This window comes from Pezoporus flaviventris, unplaced genomic scaffold (genome assembly GCF_033815535.1).
Source record: "Pezoporus flaviventris isolate CSIRO_AGI_PZ_B2104156 unplaced genomic scaffold, CSIRO_AGI_Pfla_v1 ptg000007l, whole genome shotgun sequence".
NCBI classification, from domain to species: Eukaryota; Metazoa; Chordata; class Aves; order Psittaciformes; family Psittacidae; genus Pezoporus; species Pezoporus flaviventris.
The window spans coordinates 84495396-84511808 of NW_026892555.1; the positions used below are offsets into that span (position 1 = coordinate 84495396).

The 16413-nt window shown below is 42.4% G+C and overlaps 1 protein-coding gene across 1 annotated transcript; it reads left to right on the top strand.

Moving 5' to 3' along the window:
* The first annotated feature begins 4780 nt into the window (after window positions 1-4780).
* Window positions 4781-13385, top strand: LOC133267207 (leukocyte elastase inhibitor-like). The gene is made up of 7 exons (XM_061449325.1): window positions 4781-6054; window positions 7658-7765; window positions 8125-8256; window positions 9092-9209; window positions 11023-11165; window positions 11962-12132; window positions 12254-13385. The coding sequence occupies exons 1-7, from the start codon at window positions 5887-5889 to the stop codon at window positions 12656-12658; spliced, it is 1245 nt and encodes a 414-aa protein (XP_061305309.1). The 5' UTR covers window positions 4781-5886; the 3' UTR covers window positions 12659-13385.
* Window positions 13386-16413: the final 3028 nt, after the last annotated feature.

The following is a 16413-nucleotide window of genomic DNA, read 5'->3' on the forward strand; positions in this document are numbered from 1 at the left end:
GTCCCTCTGCCGTAAGCCAGTGTTACACCTGAGCAACCTGTGCTGGGGCAGCTCCATGCTTCCCACTTCTTTATTTCCATCTCAATTTATGCTGGAGACATGACTTATGTGATAAAGCACTCCTAGCCTTTTATTCTTAAGTCCAATGATTTAAAAGAATACCCCCTGGCTGGGGATTCCTGCTACAGTTCAAGGAAATACTTCTTCCTCTCTCTAACTGAGCTTCTTCCATATACATAAAGCTGACTCCTTACCTGAGAGAGATGGCTGTAGGCAACAGAAAGCTCATGCATTTCCCATTCATTCGCTCTATCTCTGCAAGCAAACTCAGCTCCAAACAAGACTTCTCTGAATCCTGGGATGAGCCCTGCACATCCCTGTGTCCGGACCAGACCCCATGTACTGCACAGCAGTACAGCCATGGATCTTCAGGGTTAATGCCAGTTTTCCGGCTGAGGGTGACTTGGCATTGCAATCAGGAGATGTTGCCAGCAGATATTGCCTGGCAAACTTGTTGGGCAGCTTTGAAAAAAATACTATTAGCATATTGCTAGATACAGGTTTCCCAGTCTTCTGCAGGGAACTTCGTGTTGATGGCATTTGCATGAAATTGCACCATGCTGCTATCATCAGCAATTGGTTAGAGGCTGAGCTTTCCCACATGAGAGTGGGAGATTTTTGTAATACAGCGTTCACAGGAACGTGCTCCAGAGCTCAGCTGTTGTGCTCTTCATTTAACCTGTTCGGGCAAGAAGGTAAATGATTCTAACAATTCTTTATTTATTTTATTTTTCAATAACTTTTCTTGCTTTTCTTTTTTGGCAGATCTAAAGTAGTCTGCAGGTTGGTAAAGTAAACATCATGTTTACAGATGTGACAGAGTGGGGATACCTTTACAGGCTGCAGGCAGAAGAAACCACTGCTAAAATCCAGGTAGCTCAAGAGCTCACACAAAGGGAGCTGATCTTCAGTGGGATGTAGATGGGGAATTTAGGAACACATGGCCAAAGCTGTGAATATAAAGATTCTTGCTGAAATTTCAGAGGCTTTTGAATCTGAAATTTCACTAGGACCTCTCTGCCCATCCAGAAAGCTATAGTTGCCACAGGACTGATCAGTTCAGTAGCTGATCTACAGAGAAAGAAAGTAGAGGCTTTTTCACCCGTATGTCAAGAAGGGCTGAAGGCTAGGCTTTTTCAGGTCCACTCTACACTCACAGGTAGAAATGGGCTTTACGTAAAGTAATGGTACTGACGACCTGGGGAAACAGACCCACGAAGTGGGAGATACCAGTTAACTTCCCTTCTTTACCCAGCTTTCCATGGTACAAGCAAAAGTCTTGAAAAGTTCACTAGATGAGGGAGAGAGCATGCAATTCTTTGGTTGGGTGCTTACAGTTTCCCCTGAACCCTGATCCTCCCTGCTGGGGGATTGTTTATGTTCTTAAACAATGACAATATAAAATAGGAAATGTGGAGTGGCATTCAGATTTTTGTTGCTGTTGTTGTTAGTGGGGATGCTAGTCTTTTCTATCAGCATATTAGCTCTTGGGTTTGGCAGTGATGTTTAGGAGCTTGCTAAGAAACCTATGCAGGTGCACATAGACATAGCAAATAACTTGCCACTGTGCAGCCCATAACAGGGCAATGTATATCCATGTCTGTTTATGCAGGAATAATTGACCTAGAAGGAGGTAGAAAATACACTGAAGGTACTGATGCAAAATAATAAAAGCAGTCAGAAAAAAGGCCTTTCTGGCATAGAAGTAACAGCCTGAGAGGCTAAGTTGTTTGGAAAATGAACTTGGTAACATTACCCTTGAAAAGTTATTTTGTATTGAAATGTATTGGTTTTTAATTTAAATCATGTTACTTTGGAAGTGCTTTGTGTCACTTAGGGGTGTTTAGAGTTTCTGTGTTGTAGGAGATACCATTTTTCATATATGCCATTCCTCTCACTCCAAATCAGCACAGAAACACTTGGAAATGTCTTTTTGTATGACCAGTCATGAGAAAGAAGAAAGTCACTTCTACCAATCATAGATTTTTCATGTGGAGAGACAGTACAATCTGGCATGTGCTCCTTTTCTAGGGACACACGTCATTTCTGCCTTTGTGTATGAGAAATGAATGTGCATTAAAGCACCTTAATGGGATGCAGATTGAATAAGTAAAACACGTAATGGGAATTACCATGTGACATCAGGGAAAACAGGTTCCTACTTACTTACCTTATATTAAATACAGAATTACTTTAGAAACAAGACTACAGCTCCCTTACCCTCCACACTTTATTTACTGCCTTCTCCTGTTAACTACTTAATATAATCTAATGCACTTATTAATTATGACAGCTGTGAGAACAGCTTATTATTTGAGAGTTTTTGTCTTGATTTCATCTACCCTTAGCCAAAAGCAAATGGCAAATAAGGAACAGAACATTAATAGTTACAGAAAAGGAGTGTTTATCATTTCATACAGCCATGGAAGAATACAATCTTTACAAGGTCTCTGGTATGCAGTGTTTTTTGTGAACAAGGTTCTTTTTCTGGGTAGCTGCTTGCTCATTTGTAACAGCACCAGTGATTTCCATCTGCTGTACTACATTAAAAGCTACTGAACCATCATGCAAAGCATCTCCCTTCATCAGCTGTAAAGACCCGGTCCTGCTTGTGCTATTGCTGACATTCAGTGCAGATACTTTGGCTAGTGCCGAATGGCAGCTAGGATCTTCCTGGAACACTTCTTTTGTTCTTATATCTTCTCTCTTTACCACTCCAAAATCTTTTAAAAGTAACATTACCATTTATTGTGCACCATGTAGGTGTTCTCCAAACTCCACTGTCCTTGCAGTAACTCCAAAACTCTCACTGCTTGAGTGATTACACAGATTACACACATGGCTTTATAGAGTGGAATCATTCATACACTTGTGCCTGCCCAAATTTGGATTCAGAAAGTTCATTAAATTCTTTCATTCTGCAATAACCAAGTTCCTCCTCCAGCCCACACCTTTCCTCCCTTGCTTTGGGTTTCCAGGGCAGTTCCCTACATGGTTCCCACTCACAAAAGCGTGGAGCTGGCCACAGTGTTTGCACCTGGACATCTCCCTGAGGAGCCTGCTCCTTTTTCTAAAGGAGTGGCACCTTGGTGTACCAGACACTTGCTTTCAAAACCTGTTCCCAGCTCCTGCGCTTTCTCTCCCTGCTTAGCAGTCGGTCCTCTCCCTGCAAGGTGGGGCGGAGGTGCCTCCTTCCTGACAAGGAAGTTTATTAACTCTTTTCTTCTCCTTGACTTGTCCTGAGGTTTGGGCACACCTGCAATATGCCTCATGACCTACATTTGGTGTGAACAATCTCACAGCTCCATTTCAGATCTTCCAAGAGGTGTAGAAGTGGAGCAATACAAACTTCAGCACTGAAGAAACTCTGAGTTTTGTTTTCAGAAGGTTCTGGATAGTAGGTAATGAATGTGGCAGAAAAGAGAAATGATTATGCAGCGCAATGTCTTTTTCTTGTGGTAAGGTGACTGTGTTATTAAAAGGAAAAGGAAAACGATGTTTCATATAGAGACACAAATACCAGAGCTAGAACAGCTGTTTTCAGAATTAATGAGATGCAACTCACCTTTAATTTGTTTGATCAGCAATCCTTTGGGATATTGCTCCTCTGTTTTGCCCATTAGTATGGTCTGTATGTGAAGCACTTCTGGACTTTAGTCCAGTGTGAAACATATATAAACTTTTTCTTTCAGCATTACAAGGTTTTCCACAGAGCATCAGTCAGAAACACAATGAAGCACTGATTATTGTTGTGCTTTTCAAGCTAGTCCAAAGGCAAGAAACGTCTGCATTTGCTACATGTGGCACTTTCATGTGTTCAGCAACTGGACTTTTCAGCTCTTCCAATCCACTGCAGCAATCCTCTTAGGCTAAGTCTGTTTTCCTCTGGGCTGAGTTCACTCCCATTGTATGGCACTTGCTGTGGGCTAAGATGGTTTAAGCAGACAGATGTGCATCTCAGCTGAGCCACATCAACTCTCAGCACCCTGGTAACTCTTCTGGAACCTGTGCTTCAGCTTCTCATGCAAAGTCTGTGTCTGGCCCATGACTGAGTGAGCAGTAGTGAGTGTTCTGCATCTTGAGGACAACACAACAAGAAGTTTTGTATAGCTCTTTGAGAAAAGAAAACTTTGAAGGGGAGGCTGTCTGTGAGGAGGGGGACTGTGGCTGTGGTAGAAGAGCTGGGGCCTTAGTGGGGGAGCAGGGTAGCAGCAGAGCATTGGTTGGAAGGGAATGGAGGTCCCCAGCACCAGACAGCCCTTTCCCAAGAAGGCTGTAGACCCCTCACAAAGGGGATCAGGACACCAACAGCCCAGGACAGGTTTTACAAGGGCTCTGCTAATGAAAGATCCTGAAGTTCAGCTTTGCACCAGCCTCTCCTCACCCTTACTTAGCCTTCTGGTGACACAGGCTTGTGCTCCTCACGTATATTGGCCTTGCAGGCAGCAGCAGCTGGGCAGCACAGGGTTGAGAGTGTCTGCTTTGCCTTCTGTGGGCAGTGGGAATAACCACCCAGCTGTGCACTTGCCCATCTTGTCAGTGGAGAGGAGCTCCGGCAGCTTGTTATGGACCCAGCCTGTGCTTGTCCCAGTGAAGGCTGAAAGCTAAAGCCAGCCAGATCTGTGCCACTGGAGACACAAGAGCCTTCTCTTCATACTGTGGCTGAGCATTTTCCCTAAATAAAATATCTTTCTGGAACACAGGCCGTAGCTACTCTATGTCTGCAGGCAGTCAGGAGTGTATTGCTTTGTTTTTTCACACATTTTTTCTGGTGCACTGTCCAAAATATCATTTGTTTGACACTGAAAGTGATGTGGGTTTTTTGGGGGTATAACGATTCCAGAAAAGCTCATGTGATCCTACTGATACCCACACAACAGCTTTATGATTCTCTCCTACAGGACAGGAATGGAGTTTCAGGCCCCCTTTATTTCAGATGGCCTCCTGCTTGGAACTTGTTCTTAGGAGAGTGGATTTAATGTGAATAACCCACAGAAAAGGTATCAGACTCTAAGGCTTCTGGTACAAAGCAAAAGAGTGACAGAGGTCTCGTCGTATCCTCGAGCAGGAACTTACACACTTCTTTTCAGGGCTGTTGAGCTATTGCTTTGTTTGGAAATTTTAATTGTGTATCCTGCCTGAATCTGTGTTTCTTAGACAACTCATAGAATATTTTAGATTGGAAAAGACCTTTAAAATCACCGAGTCCAATCTTAAGAGGAGTGAAAAAATGTATTTCAAATTGTTCATGTTTCCGTATGTAGTTCAGCTTCCATAGCTGTTCATGACCCTTTTTCATATAAGAAAACATTTAATTAATAGTGATTTTATTTTCATAAACCTGTTGTTTGAAACCCTCATACATCTGGTTACCAGACATGGTTATGTGCAGGAGTAGTTTCTGTCATCAAGTTCCTAACACTAATCTTAAGTTGTTAGAAGAAGAAAGAGTTGATATAACTGTATACAAGAAACCAGGTTGGAGAATTAAAATGTTAATCCACAGTTGACTAATTTCAACACTATGGCCTGAAAGAAGATGCACCATGGGATAAGACAGAAAAATGGTCCTTTCTCAGTAATTCACATATGTTGTGAGCATGTACCCTTCCCAAACCTTCTGTGCCTTTGCTCCTGCTGTGTAGCATGGACAAGCAAATGTGTGCGAGGATGGTTGTTTCAAACTGTTGGAATTTAGAAAACTTTTATTTAGCAGCTATGGGGCAATCTCAGGGCAGGCAGATGCTTCACAGTGTGGTCTAATTACGCAACAAATGCATTAAATTTCTTCTTTCTTTTGTGCTCCCAGCCAGAAACCGCTTCACGATGGGCTCCATTTCTAGGCCAGTTACTGAGTTTTGCCTTGATCTCTACAATAAGCTCAACAGAAATGCGGAGAACACAAATATCGTCTTTTCTCCAATGAGCATCTCTGTTGCCCTGGCCCTGGTCCATCTAGGTGCAAGAAACAACACTGCTGCTCAGATAGAAGAAGTAAGTATTAATGAAACATGCCGAAATGCTTCCACATTGCTTGCTCTTCCTCTAACGGAAATGTTGGGCATCCTAGCATGACATGTGTGTGAGGGTCTCATAGGAAACAAGCAACGAATACAAACACAGGTGCTACCTTCACAGTCGCGCTTGGTGCACTACGATCGTTGCCATCTATCTGCATGTGTGAGTCACACCACGCCCCCATGCAGATTCAGGAGCAGGGAGCAAGAGCTAAATGGGAGGAGGTGATACACCACAGTGGGGCACTCTTACTTTTCCTGCAGCCAGAATGTCAGGCTTCGTTTCAGGATTACAGGCAGGTGCTTCCTCTTGTGGTTGCTATGAGAATACTGAAAGTGTGGATGCCTATGGGTAGTGGGGAGAGTCCTGAAGTGATAACACCCGGGTAGCTGGAAGCATCAGATCACTTACCACAGTATTCAAAAGTGAAAATATCTCACTTAGAGAGCTCACAGGGACCCAGGTGGTCAGGGAGGAGAAGGCCACCTCTCCAGCTGCTGTGCCTGTACTCCCTGCAGCACAAGTTCTGCTTTCTGCAACCTTCTTCTCTCACTTGTGCTCATGAGTGGTAAGAGAACAATAAACCTAAACTACCAGATCTTTCCAGTAGCTGGCTCTGTACTGGTAGATCTTCATCTGTCATGCCCCAGCGCTGCCATGTGCACAGTCTGGCTGCTGGGTCACGTACAGCCAAGGCAGATGTACCCTTCTCATGAGGTTTCAAGGGTGTAGGTGGTTGACCTAGCTGGTGGCTGCTGGGTGTCCACATGGCCACGCTTTCATTCCCTTTCTTCAACAAGAAGCAGGAGACAAAATAAGATGAAAGATCTTGTAGGTTGAGATAAGGACAGGGACGTCACTCTTCAGTTACTGTCATGTCAAAACAGACTTGACTCATTTTTGAGCCAGCTGGAACCAGCTCTAACACAGGGTCAGTCGCCAGTCTCTTCCTACAGAGGCCACCACTGCAGGCTCACGGCTACCATAACCTTGCCACATAAACCAAATACACAGGAACTCTTGCTTATTTTAGGAAAAGTCCAGTATCTTCAATATAAAGATTGTCTATGTATGATGTCATATTATGATGGAGAAGCTGCTGGACATTTTTCAGTGAGATACTTCACATTAGAAACAAAGAATAGTTTCCACTAAGAGCAGTGTGGTTTTGGTATGTCTCCTAAACAGATGCAAAGATTAAGAATGATTGCAAAAAGCCAGTTTTGATGTTTTCAAAGAAAACTATTTTCATCTCTTTGCCTGAGGCAACTTTTTGTTTTGAAATTTAAGGTAACTGTAACAATAAAAATACAAATCACATGTAAACATTTTGAGGTAGTGGAGAGTAACAATTTGAGGGATTAAGTGCAAGTTCTTCCTGGTTAGCTGAAATAGAAATGTGAATTTGAACATTAATATATGAACAATTTCAAGTCTGTCATTTTAGCCTGGCAGAAGCTGAGAAAACATCTTTCATAAATCTACACCCTTTATGCAGGGCAGTATAGCAAATCTTTTAACCAAGGAAAATGCTTTTATCCCAATTACAGTTTTCACAATTTGGGATCTTCAACTGCAGGTGCTCCATGCCAGGAAAGCTACAGGAAGAACGAGCCTTGGATCTGACCGTGAGAGCGTAGAAACAGAGCCAGAAGGAAGCCAGGAAAGGCAGCTTTCCCCCTCACAGGTACGTCTTTGCATGGAGAGCACCGGAGCCCTGTCTTCCCTGCACGGTAGGTTTCTAGGTATAAAGCACTAGAGTCTGCCACTGGAGGGAGTCAAGACCACACTCATAGACTGCCTAATCCAGTAGCAAATGTCTGATACAGGGTGATACTTTATTAAGGTCCAAGTCTTCCATGAAGTGAATACCAAAGCCTTGAGTCTTCTTAGCTGAAGGAAGATCAGGCTACAGAGCTTAGACTAACTGGATTTAAAAATCAGTACAGCAGTATAGCCCTATAGTGTAATCTAATTAGGATGTAAATCAACAACCAGAGCTATATGGAGGGATTGTTATAGTTGCTGTGTTTGTAATATTCCCAGTGTAACAAGGATGGAGACCTCAACCATAAAGAGTTCCAGGCACTGCTTTTACAACTACAAAACCTTGGTGGAAGATATGTTTTAACCCTTGCCAACAATCTCTTTATACAACAAGGATTTGAACTCCAGCAGGCAAGTTACCTCTATCTGCTAACTGCTGTGGCCCTGAACTCAAGCTTCTCTGTAACTGTGAGCCTCGCTAATGTCCACCTCACATGTCAAATGGAGCACTTCATGTATCTTTTGGGGCTGCTGGGAAAGAGACAAGAGTGACAGCTTTTAGTTATTTTGTTAGAAAAACCCATCCTGTTGATATCAATGGCTAGATAGTGAAAATAAAGCAGGAGTCTGTTCATTTTTGGCATAAGTCTGCATTCAGTCAGAGTAGGACTACAGTCAAATATGCCTATTCGAGCTGTCCATAAGCTACTTACTTCTGTGCTTGCAAGTTGGATGCTGGGGCAGCAGGAAGCTTGGAGAGCATTTATTACCTAAGATGTTATACACTTCCATGTTTAGGGCTCGTGTGCTGTACTACTTAGTCCTTTCTTACTGAATGACAGAGCAGTCTCCAACTACCTAGTAGTTGCTTGCTAGTCACATCTTTGCTTTTCTGTCAGTTATTTCTGTGGAATGATTTGGATACTTAATCATTAAACAACACACCTTGCATCTTCTCTAGTTTTTATCTGTACCTCAGCTATGCAGTTCTCCATGGGAAGACTCTTTCTTCTGGCTTTCTTCCTTCTAATTTACTTTTTTTTGCCTGTGCAATAGAATAAATATATCTTTCAAAGATTCTCTGAATAAATTTCAGATGGTTGTTGTTTCCAGAATGAAATTTTGCCTTATGTAGTCAACAGGACCCTCACCATTTCTAAGATAGTTCTGAACCATTAATTTCTTTCAAAAGGGAATAAGTGCTTAACAGATTTGATCAATTCATAATCTTTATTTTGCTTTACAGCAATTTCTAATGTGCTCTAAGGAACTATATGGAGCAATGCTACAAACAGTAGACTTTCATGGTGCTGTTGAAGCTGCCAGAATAAAAATCAACACTTGGGTTGAAAGTGAGACACAAGGTAAACTAAAGTAAATCTGTAGCCATACTATCACTGCCTTCACTTATTACACTGCTTCAACAAAAGAAATCCAGGGTATGAAAAGCAGACTTGCTCATGTTTCTGGGTGTTCAACCTTATGCTGTTTAAAGACATTATGTCTTCCCATCCACTCTTGAAATATTAGAGTAAGTTATCAGCTAAATTATTTCTGAATTAAATGTGTGTTTGTTGCCAGATACTTTTGTACTCTTGCCCTTATGCCTGGCATGATAATTGCAATAGAACCTGTAAGGCTTAACCAGAGAAATTGCTCTGGTGCACAGCCACTGTCCTGGGTTCAGCAGTAGCAGTCATGTTTCTCCTTCTTGGTAGCTGGCGCAGTGCTGTGTTTTGACTTCCAGCCTGAGAACAGTGTTGGTGAAGCCGATGTTTTCGGTTGTTGCTAAGTGGTGTTTACCCTGACCAAGGACTTTGTGAGGCTCATGCTCTGCCAGGGAGGAGGGGAAGCCGTGAGGAAACAGAGACGGGGCACCTGACCCAGGCTAGCCGGGGAGGTATTCCATACCACAGCACGTCATGCCCGGGGTGGGGGGTAACTGGGAGTTACCCGGAAGGACACGGGCTTCCGGGTGGGACTCGTTTCTTGGCCGGTGGTATCGTATTCTCTTCCCTTGTTATTTTCCCTTATCATTGTTGTAGTTGATAGTAGCGGTGGTGATTTGTGTTGTACATTGGTTGCTGGACTGTTCTTGTCTCAACCTGTGGGAGTTGCGCTCATTCGATCCTCCTCTCCGTTCCCCCGGGAGCAGGGAAGGGGAGAGCTCAGCACCACTCAGTGGGAGTGAGTGAACAAGCTGTCTGGCTAGGGTTTAAACCAGGACAGCCACAAATACAGAGACAGGACAGCAGGGGATGGAAGCTATGAGCTTCAGGGTGAGACTGGGAACAGCCTGGGGTGGGCGGGGGGAAAGGAAGAGGATTACTGAAGATCTGATTATATGTAGAGCAATGCCCACAAAGATCAGAGATGTTACCACAAGCAAGACTCACTATCACAAGTGACAATCAATCAGCTCTTGCCCTTGACAGGTTAGCAGAGCATTTGCTCTTGTCGATTAGACTAAACATGATAGGTGGCATTTTCCTTTAGTTTTGCCAGAGCTGCAGTAGCAGTAGCAGCAGGATGAAAGTTTTCTAAATCTTGTGGCTGAACATAAACCAGAACTTACTGGGGGACAGGCAAATAGATTTGAAGGCTTCTGTAATTTATCAGTTGCCCATCTCCTGACCAACCCCGTCCTTGTACTGGCAGAGCGTCCTGTGACTGATGTGGGGAAGAGCTGTTCACTCCAGTTGGCTCCCAGTAAGAGGGCTGAAGGTTCACCCGTCACTGTGCCCAGGGTTAGGAGCCATCATTGCTCTGAGTGCTCGTATGAAGCCTGTGAACCTGCTAACTCCTACTTCAGCTTCTGTATATAAAGTCGGAAGCTCCACAGATGGTTAACTGCTGTGGATGGCACAAAGTGAAAGATTCTCTCATGTAACCCGAAATAGGTGATTAATGGTGTTGCCTCCATCCTTATGGTTAATGTCACCTGGCACATATATATGGTCACTGACACTGACAGCTGGCTAATTCGATGGCCCTCCCTGTCCTCTCTGACTGGAAACAGTGTAGAGGAATCTACCACTTGTTTTCCTATGTCGCCCCTTTGAATAAACCAAGAACTGGATTTCTAAGTTTTCCCAAAACTAATTTCACAGACAGTTATCTCAGTCCAGAGTCTTAATGGCAGCTAACAAATACTGTGTATTCTGAAATTTCCTTTAGGTAAAATCAAGGAACTCTTTGCTCCTGGTGTGATTGATGTACATGCATTACTGGTGCTGGTGAATGTAATCTACTTCAAAGCATCTTGGGAGCACAAGTTTGAGGAACAAAAAACGGTACAGAGAGACTTTAAACTGAATCAGGTAGATCTGCATTCTATAAATCTTAACATTATTTACCCTAGATACCGTAAGCACTGCAGCAAGCATAACAAAGAAGCACAATGACCAGGGCTCAGCTGCCTGTGAGCAAGGTGTGGGTGAGCTGGGAATTTAACCTGCCTCTCCTGTTGGGTCAAGGTGGCAGGAGTTTTTTTCATAAAAAAGCACATTTTTCTTCACATGCTAATCAATACTAGCAGGATTTTTGCTGAAAGCATCATTAGAAAAAGTCTTCTTTCACTACTCTAGAAGCTATATATGTGAGCTAACTGTAAAAGGTAATTTGAGCCTCTATAAAGCTTTCAAACAACCCCGTCACAAAGAAAGGCAAGATAATAAAACTTAGAAGAGGATACCTGAGAAAGGCTATGGTTTTGCTTTTAATGTATTTATTGCTTCCTGTCTAAACGATCAGTCTGGTAAATGACAGCCTGATTCTTTCAGTCCTATTTCTTCTTTATCCCAGTCCAAGTTAGGACTTGCAAATCCAACCAGCATCAGCCTGTTTGGAAGTATAACACTATTAAGCAACTTCATTATCTGATCAGTTGCAGGGAAATGGTTGGTTGGTTTGCTTACATGTTTGTTTTCCCTAAAGAATTATCCCCTTTATTTACACATGGGAAAGCTGATGTTTTGTGTGTCAGTGTAGATGCAACAAAATGAAGAAAAATATTTAGCCTTACAACAATTATTGCTGAAACCTAACTGCTGATATTACACCTGTAATAAGTTTAAATGTTAAGAGCAGTACTGATTGTATAATTCTTTTAAATAGAATGAGAGAAAAGCTGTGCAGATGATGTATCAGAAAGGAACATTTAAATTAGGCTACATTGAGGAGATGAGTGCTCAGGTCCTTGAACTCCCTTATGCTCAGAAGACACTGAGCATGATCATCCTGCTGCCAGGTGATATGGCTGATGGATCTACCAGTGGGCTGGAGCAGGTAAGGCAGTATATATCATGTACTGTGGCTGGAAGTTCTTTGCCTGAATTATGTCTGGATAAAGACCTAAATTTTTCAAAGCTGCTCACTATTTTAAGCTCTTTTTCCTCCCATCTTCTAGATTGAAAGCACAATGACTTATGAAAATTTAATGCTGTGGGCCTCTTCAGAGCACATGTTTGAGACAATAGTAGAGGTATACCTCCCCCGATTCAAGCTTGAAGACACCTTTAACCTCAATGAGGTATTACAAGAGATGGGGATGACTGACGTCTTCAGTGAATCAAAAGCTGACCTTTCTGCAATGTCATTTGCAAAGTCTCTAGTACTGTCAAATGTTGTCCATAAGACATACGTGGAAGTCAATGAGGAAGGCACTGTAGCAGCAGCTGGTACAGCAGGTGCCATTGTGAGAAGGTCTCTTCCTCTCAAGGAGATCTTTATGGCTGACCACCCTTTCTTGTTTTTTATTAGACATAATCCTACTAATATCTTTCTTTTCTTTGGCAAACTCTGCTCACCTTAAAATCAGGGACATTTTCTAACGTTGTGAGAAACAGCTGGATCAAAATGAGAAATTGTATTTTTTCCCAATGCATTCTTAATCCTTTGACAGCTAGTTTGTATTTCAAAGTGATCTCTACAACCAGTTTAGCTTAGAACCAGCCAATTGAATGCTCTGCCACTAGGCTCCTTGAATTGCAAATATTTATCTGAATCCAGAATAAGAGTAAATTTTGTCTTAACCTCATTGGATATGAGTAACATCTTGTTTCCTCAATGACCACATATGCTCCTGCATTCCTGCATTCATATGCATTCCTGCATATTAACGATGATGACAAAAGGGTTGAGATTAGAAGAGACCTCTGGAGGTCATCTGGTCCACCTCCCCTGCTCAAGCAAGGCCACGTACAGCTGGTTGCTCAGCACCATATCCAGATGCCTTTTGGATATCTCTGAGGATTGAGACTCCACCACCTCTCTCTGGACTATCACTCCTGTGTGCTTCCTAAGGTCTCAAATGACTCCAAAGAGAAATTTGTATGCACGCTGTCTGCCGTAACAGGATACAAACCCACAAATTTCTAACGATGGTTAATTATTTACATAGTAAAGAAGGCGGTATATGGGGATAAACCAAGTGTTTTCAGTCTCAAAGAATAGGAAGAAAATGTTCTAAAGTACCCCACTGAAGTTACTGATTTGTGAACTGTAGCCATGAACTTCCAATAAATGTTTTTTCTTCTTTACATGCTGCTGTTGGTGAATTTTAACAATCTGAGATGCAGACATGAAAGACAGGGCTCTCTCCATGCTCTGAGAAGTGAAGAAAGGCTTTGAAATAGGTTGCCTATAGAGGCTGTGGAGTCTCCTTCCCTGGATATATTCAAGAGCCATCTGGGCAATCCTGAGTAGTGTGCTCTAGGTGACCTGATTGAGCAAGAACAGACAGGAGCAGGACAATAAAAGAGTTAAATAACCAACTCTTGACTGTCTAATTTGGAGTTGCAGGCAGCCCAATTTACCTATTAGATGATGCTTTTGTTAACTAAAGTTATCATCATATGGTGTTTACATTCTCTGGGGAAGTTTTGAACCTGCAATCTCAAAAATCAACACTGCTTCTGAAAATGCAGGGATGGGTATTTCACTGATTAAGTGGCAAATGCCAAAAGGGAAAAAAACCTTCCCTTTATTCCTGTCTTTTCTCAGAAATGAGTATATGCACCCCAACCCTCAGTATATTCGATTTTGGCACTCTTGAGTGTCTGACGACACTGTGGGTTAGCAGGGGGATGGATCTGCACTTGCTATCAGTGCAGAATGAGGGAGGTTAGTCCTGAAAGTGAAAGAAATAGAGGGGAATGTTTGCAGTAAAAAATCTTCATTTAACACTGGCTAAGCAGGGCCATTCCTGTGCTGCCAGATCATGGGAATGTGAAGACATGTGGTGAGCCCTGTTTGGTGTAAGGGATGCATCTGGGACATTTCTGGTACATGCAGTAGCAACGGTTTTATGACTGCCACAATCTTGTGTACTATGCAAAGAAGATTAACATTGTGAAGGGGAAAAAACAAATGTCTGTGTGACTTATTCCTTTTGCTTTTTTCCCCCTTGGTGCAAATTCTACCAAAGGCTGTGCCTCTTTCAGCCAATCCCCGTCTGTGCAAACAATATTCAATGCCTCTTCTCTCCCTGCAGTTCACAGCTTGCCAAGGGAGCACACATCGTCTTTGCAAATATCAAGGTTCAGATGTGTTTGCTGCTCTGCCCTGAGCCCCCAGGGTTGGACTAGGTGATCTTTAAAAGTCCCTTCTTACACAAACTGCATTCTATGGTTCTGCATCTTGCACATCAGCTGGATTTGGCTAGCTCGACCAAACTTTGATCAGTTACTGATTTACAGCTGGTCAAACTAGCTTACAGTAACCACATTGTATCACAAAACACATGAGCTGGTATAAACCCAGTAGAGTTATTAGGTATTGTGTCTTAGACCCAAATGTACATGCACATTGCAAAATCTCAGGTTCTCCTGGCTTTAATGTCCTGTGTTATACTTACTGAACTGTGTAGGATCTGCCTTTTTTTCCTACTCCTAGCTGGAACTGGAAGTAACGGGGAAAAACTCATCTGTGATTGGAGTAATGGTTATTGACAAAATGTAGATCTTTTGGCCTATAAGGTGAAGAAATACTATTTTCCAGTGCTCATGGCCTGAGACTGGATTTACAGACATGATCAGTGTTGAAAGTTTCACTTTTACAGTATCATTCTTTATGTTTGTGTTCAGTCTGAGCTAACTTTGCATGCGGTTTCCTCTCAAGGTGTGGTGGTAGAAATTTACACAGCAAGTCTCCTCCACTCCTTGAAATTTGGCATGATGCATTTGGGTTGCAGTGTCTCAGCTTCTCCAGGTTGCATGGCCGCAGCCCTTCTTAAGGATTCATTAGCAGGTGTGGATGTTCGGTCAAGTGGTGCTCACCATCTCAGTGAGTTAGGTATTCGCTTCTTCCCTGGTATCAGCTGAGGGAAGGGCCACAGTTTGGCCCTTAAATCACAAGATCAGTCAGTACCCTGGCCTTGACTGATGGCAATGTAAGTAGTTTCCTGCTTTCTGTACTGTGCAACGTGCTAATCTACTCCAGCAGTACGGTCAGTCACACAGCAATGGCAGCAGGGTAATCTAGACTTCTCATTTCCATATTTATTAAAAAATTGTCTTTTAGTAGATCCTTGATTTTATTTTTTTTGTAAAGTATGCTCATTTTATAAATGGATTTATAAGCACTTCTACATCACAGCGTTCATAGGCTTTATGAAAACCAGATTCAGAAGTCACACTTCCTAACGGTACTTTTCTTGTGTCTGTAATGGAGAATCAGTGAATAACATGTTAAATGCACAGAATTATAGGTGGCTGCAGAAAGGAGAAGCAACACAGAATAAACGCTGTCTTTCCTAAAGAGAACATAGGCTGCCTTTAAGCATGTACATGCAAAAAGCCACCTGAAAGAAAAATTTTATCTTCTTATGCATGTGGAAGTATCCAAAATTTGTAGACATTTCATTTTCACCTTCTGCAAATTCTGAGCAGCTACTATTTTTGTTTGCTTACTCTGAACTGCCTTGACATTACCACGGAGGTGCTTTGCCCGTGCTGAAATTCAGGAACGAGGTGCATCGAGATGCAAGTCCTTAGAGAACATCCATTGAGTGCATTCAAAGCAGATTTTGTGCAGGTATTCAAATAGAGCTCACTGAAACTGCCATTAAAGTGACTTTCTTTTTTTTAAAGTGAAAATAGTACATAACTTCTGTAGTGGGGAAATTCATGTGGCTCAGGATGTGAAGGGCTGGTCTTCAGTGTATCCCATTCACTTGCTGGAATTCAAGCCTGTGTCTCATAGGAGAATGCACCAAGCACTATCAGGCACTAGGTTTTAGCACAGGCTAGGTGGAAGAACTGCCCACCTTCCTCTTGAATCCCTTAGACAAATGAATACAGCCTAATGGCACAAGAAGAGAACTCAAGGACTGATAAATTTGCAGTTCAACAACTATTGTAGATAAGTTCTGGTTTCCAGTCTCTGCTCCTGGGACTATTCTTATTTTAATCTAGTAACAGACGAAAAACTAAAATAAAGTGGGCAGGTATTCCAACAACGATATTGAACTATTTTTGTCTGTAGCTTTCTGATAGCATGAATTTTTCCCCACTTTCTTAATATCTGCCTTGAAAAGAAAACAGTGAATAAAGTATTTTAATTGTGAGC

Bases quoted from the DNA above. Each gene is read 5' to 3' on its own strand.
- LOC133267207 (XM_061449325.1), top strand. From the start codon at position 5,887: ATGGGCTCCATTTCTAGGCCAGTTACTGAGTTTTGCCTTGATCTCTAC. The intron at 6,055-7,657 runs GTAAGTATTAAT...CTTCAACTGCAG, and splicing joins CTGCTGCTCAGATAGAAGAA to GTGCTCCATGCCAGGAAAGC. The intron at 9,210-11,022 runs GTAAACTAAAGT...AATTTCCTTTAG, and splicing joins GGTTGAAAGTGAGACACAAG to GTAAAATCAAGGAACTCTTT.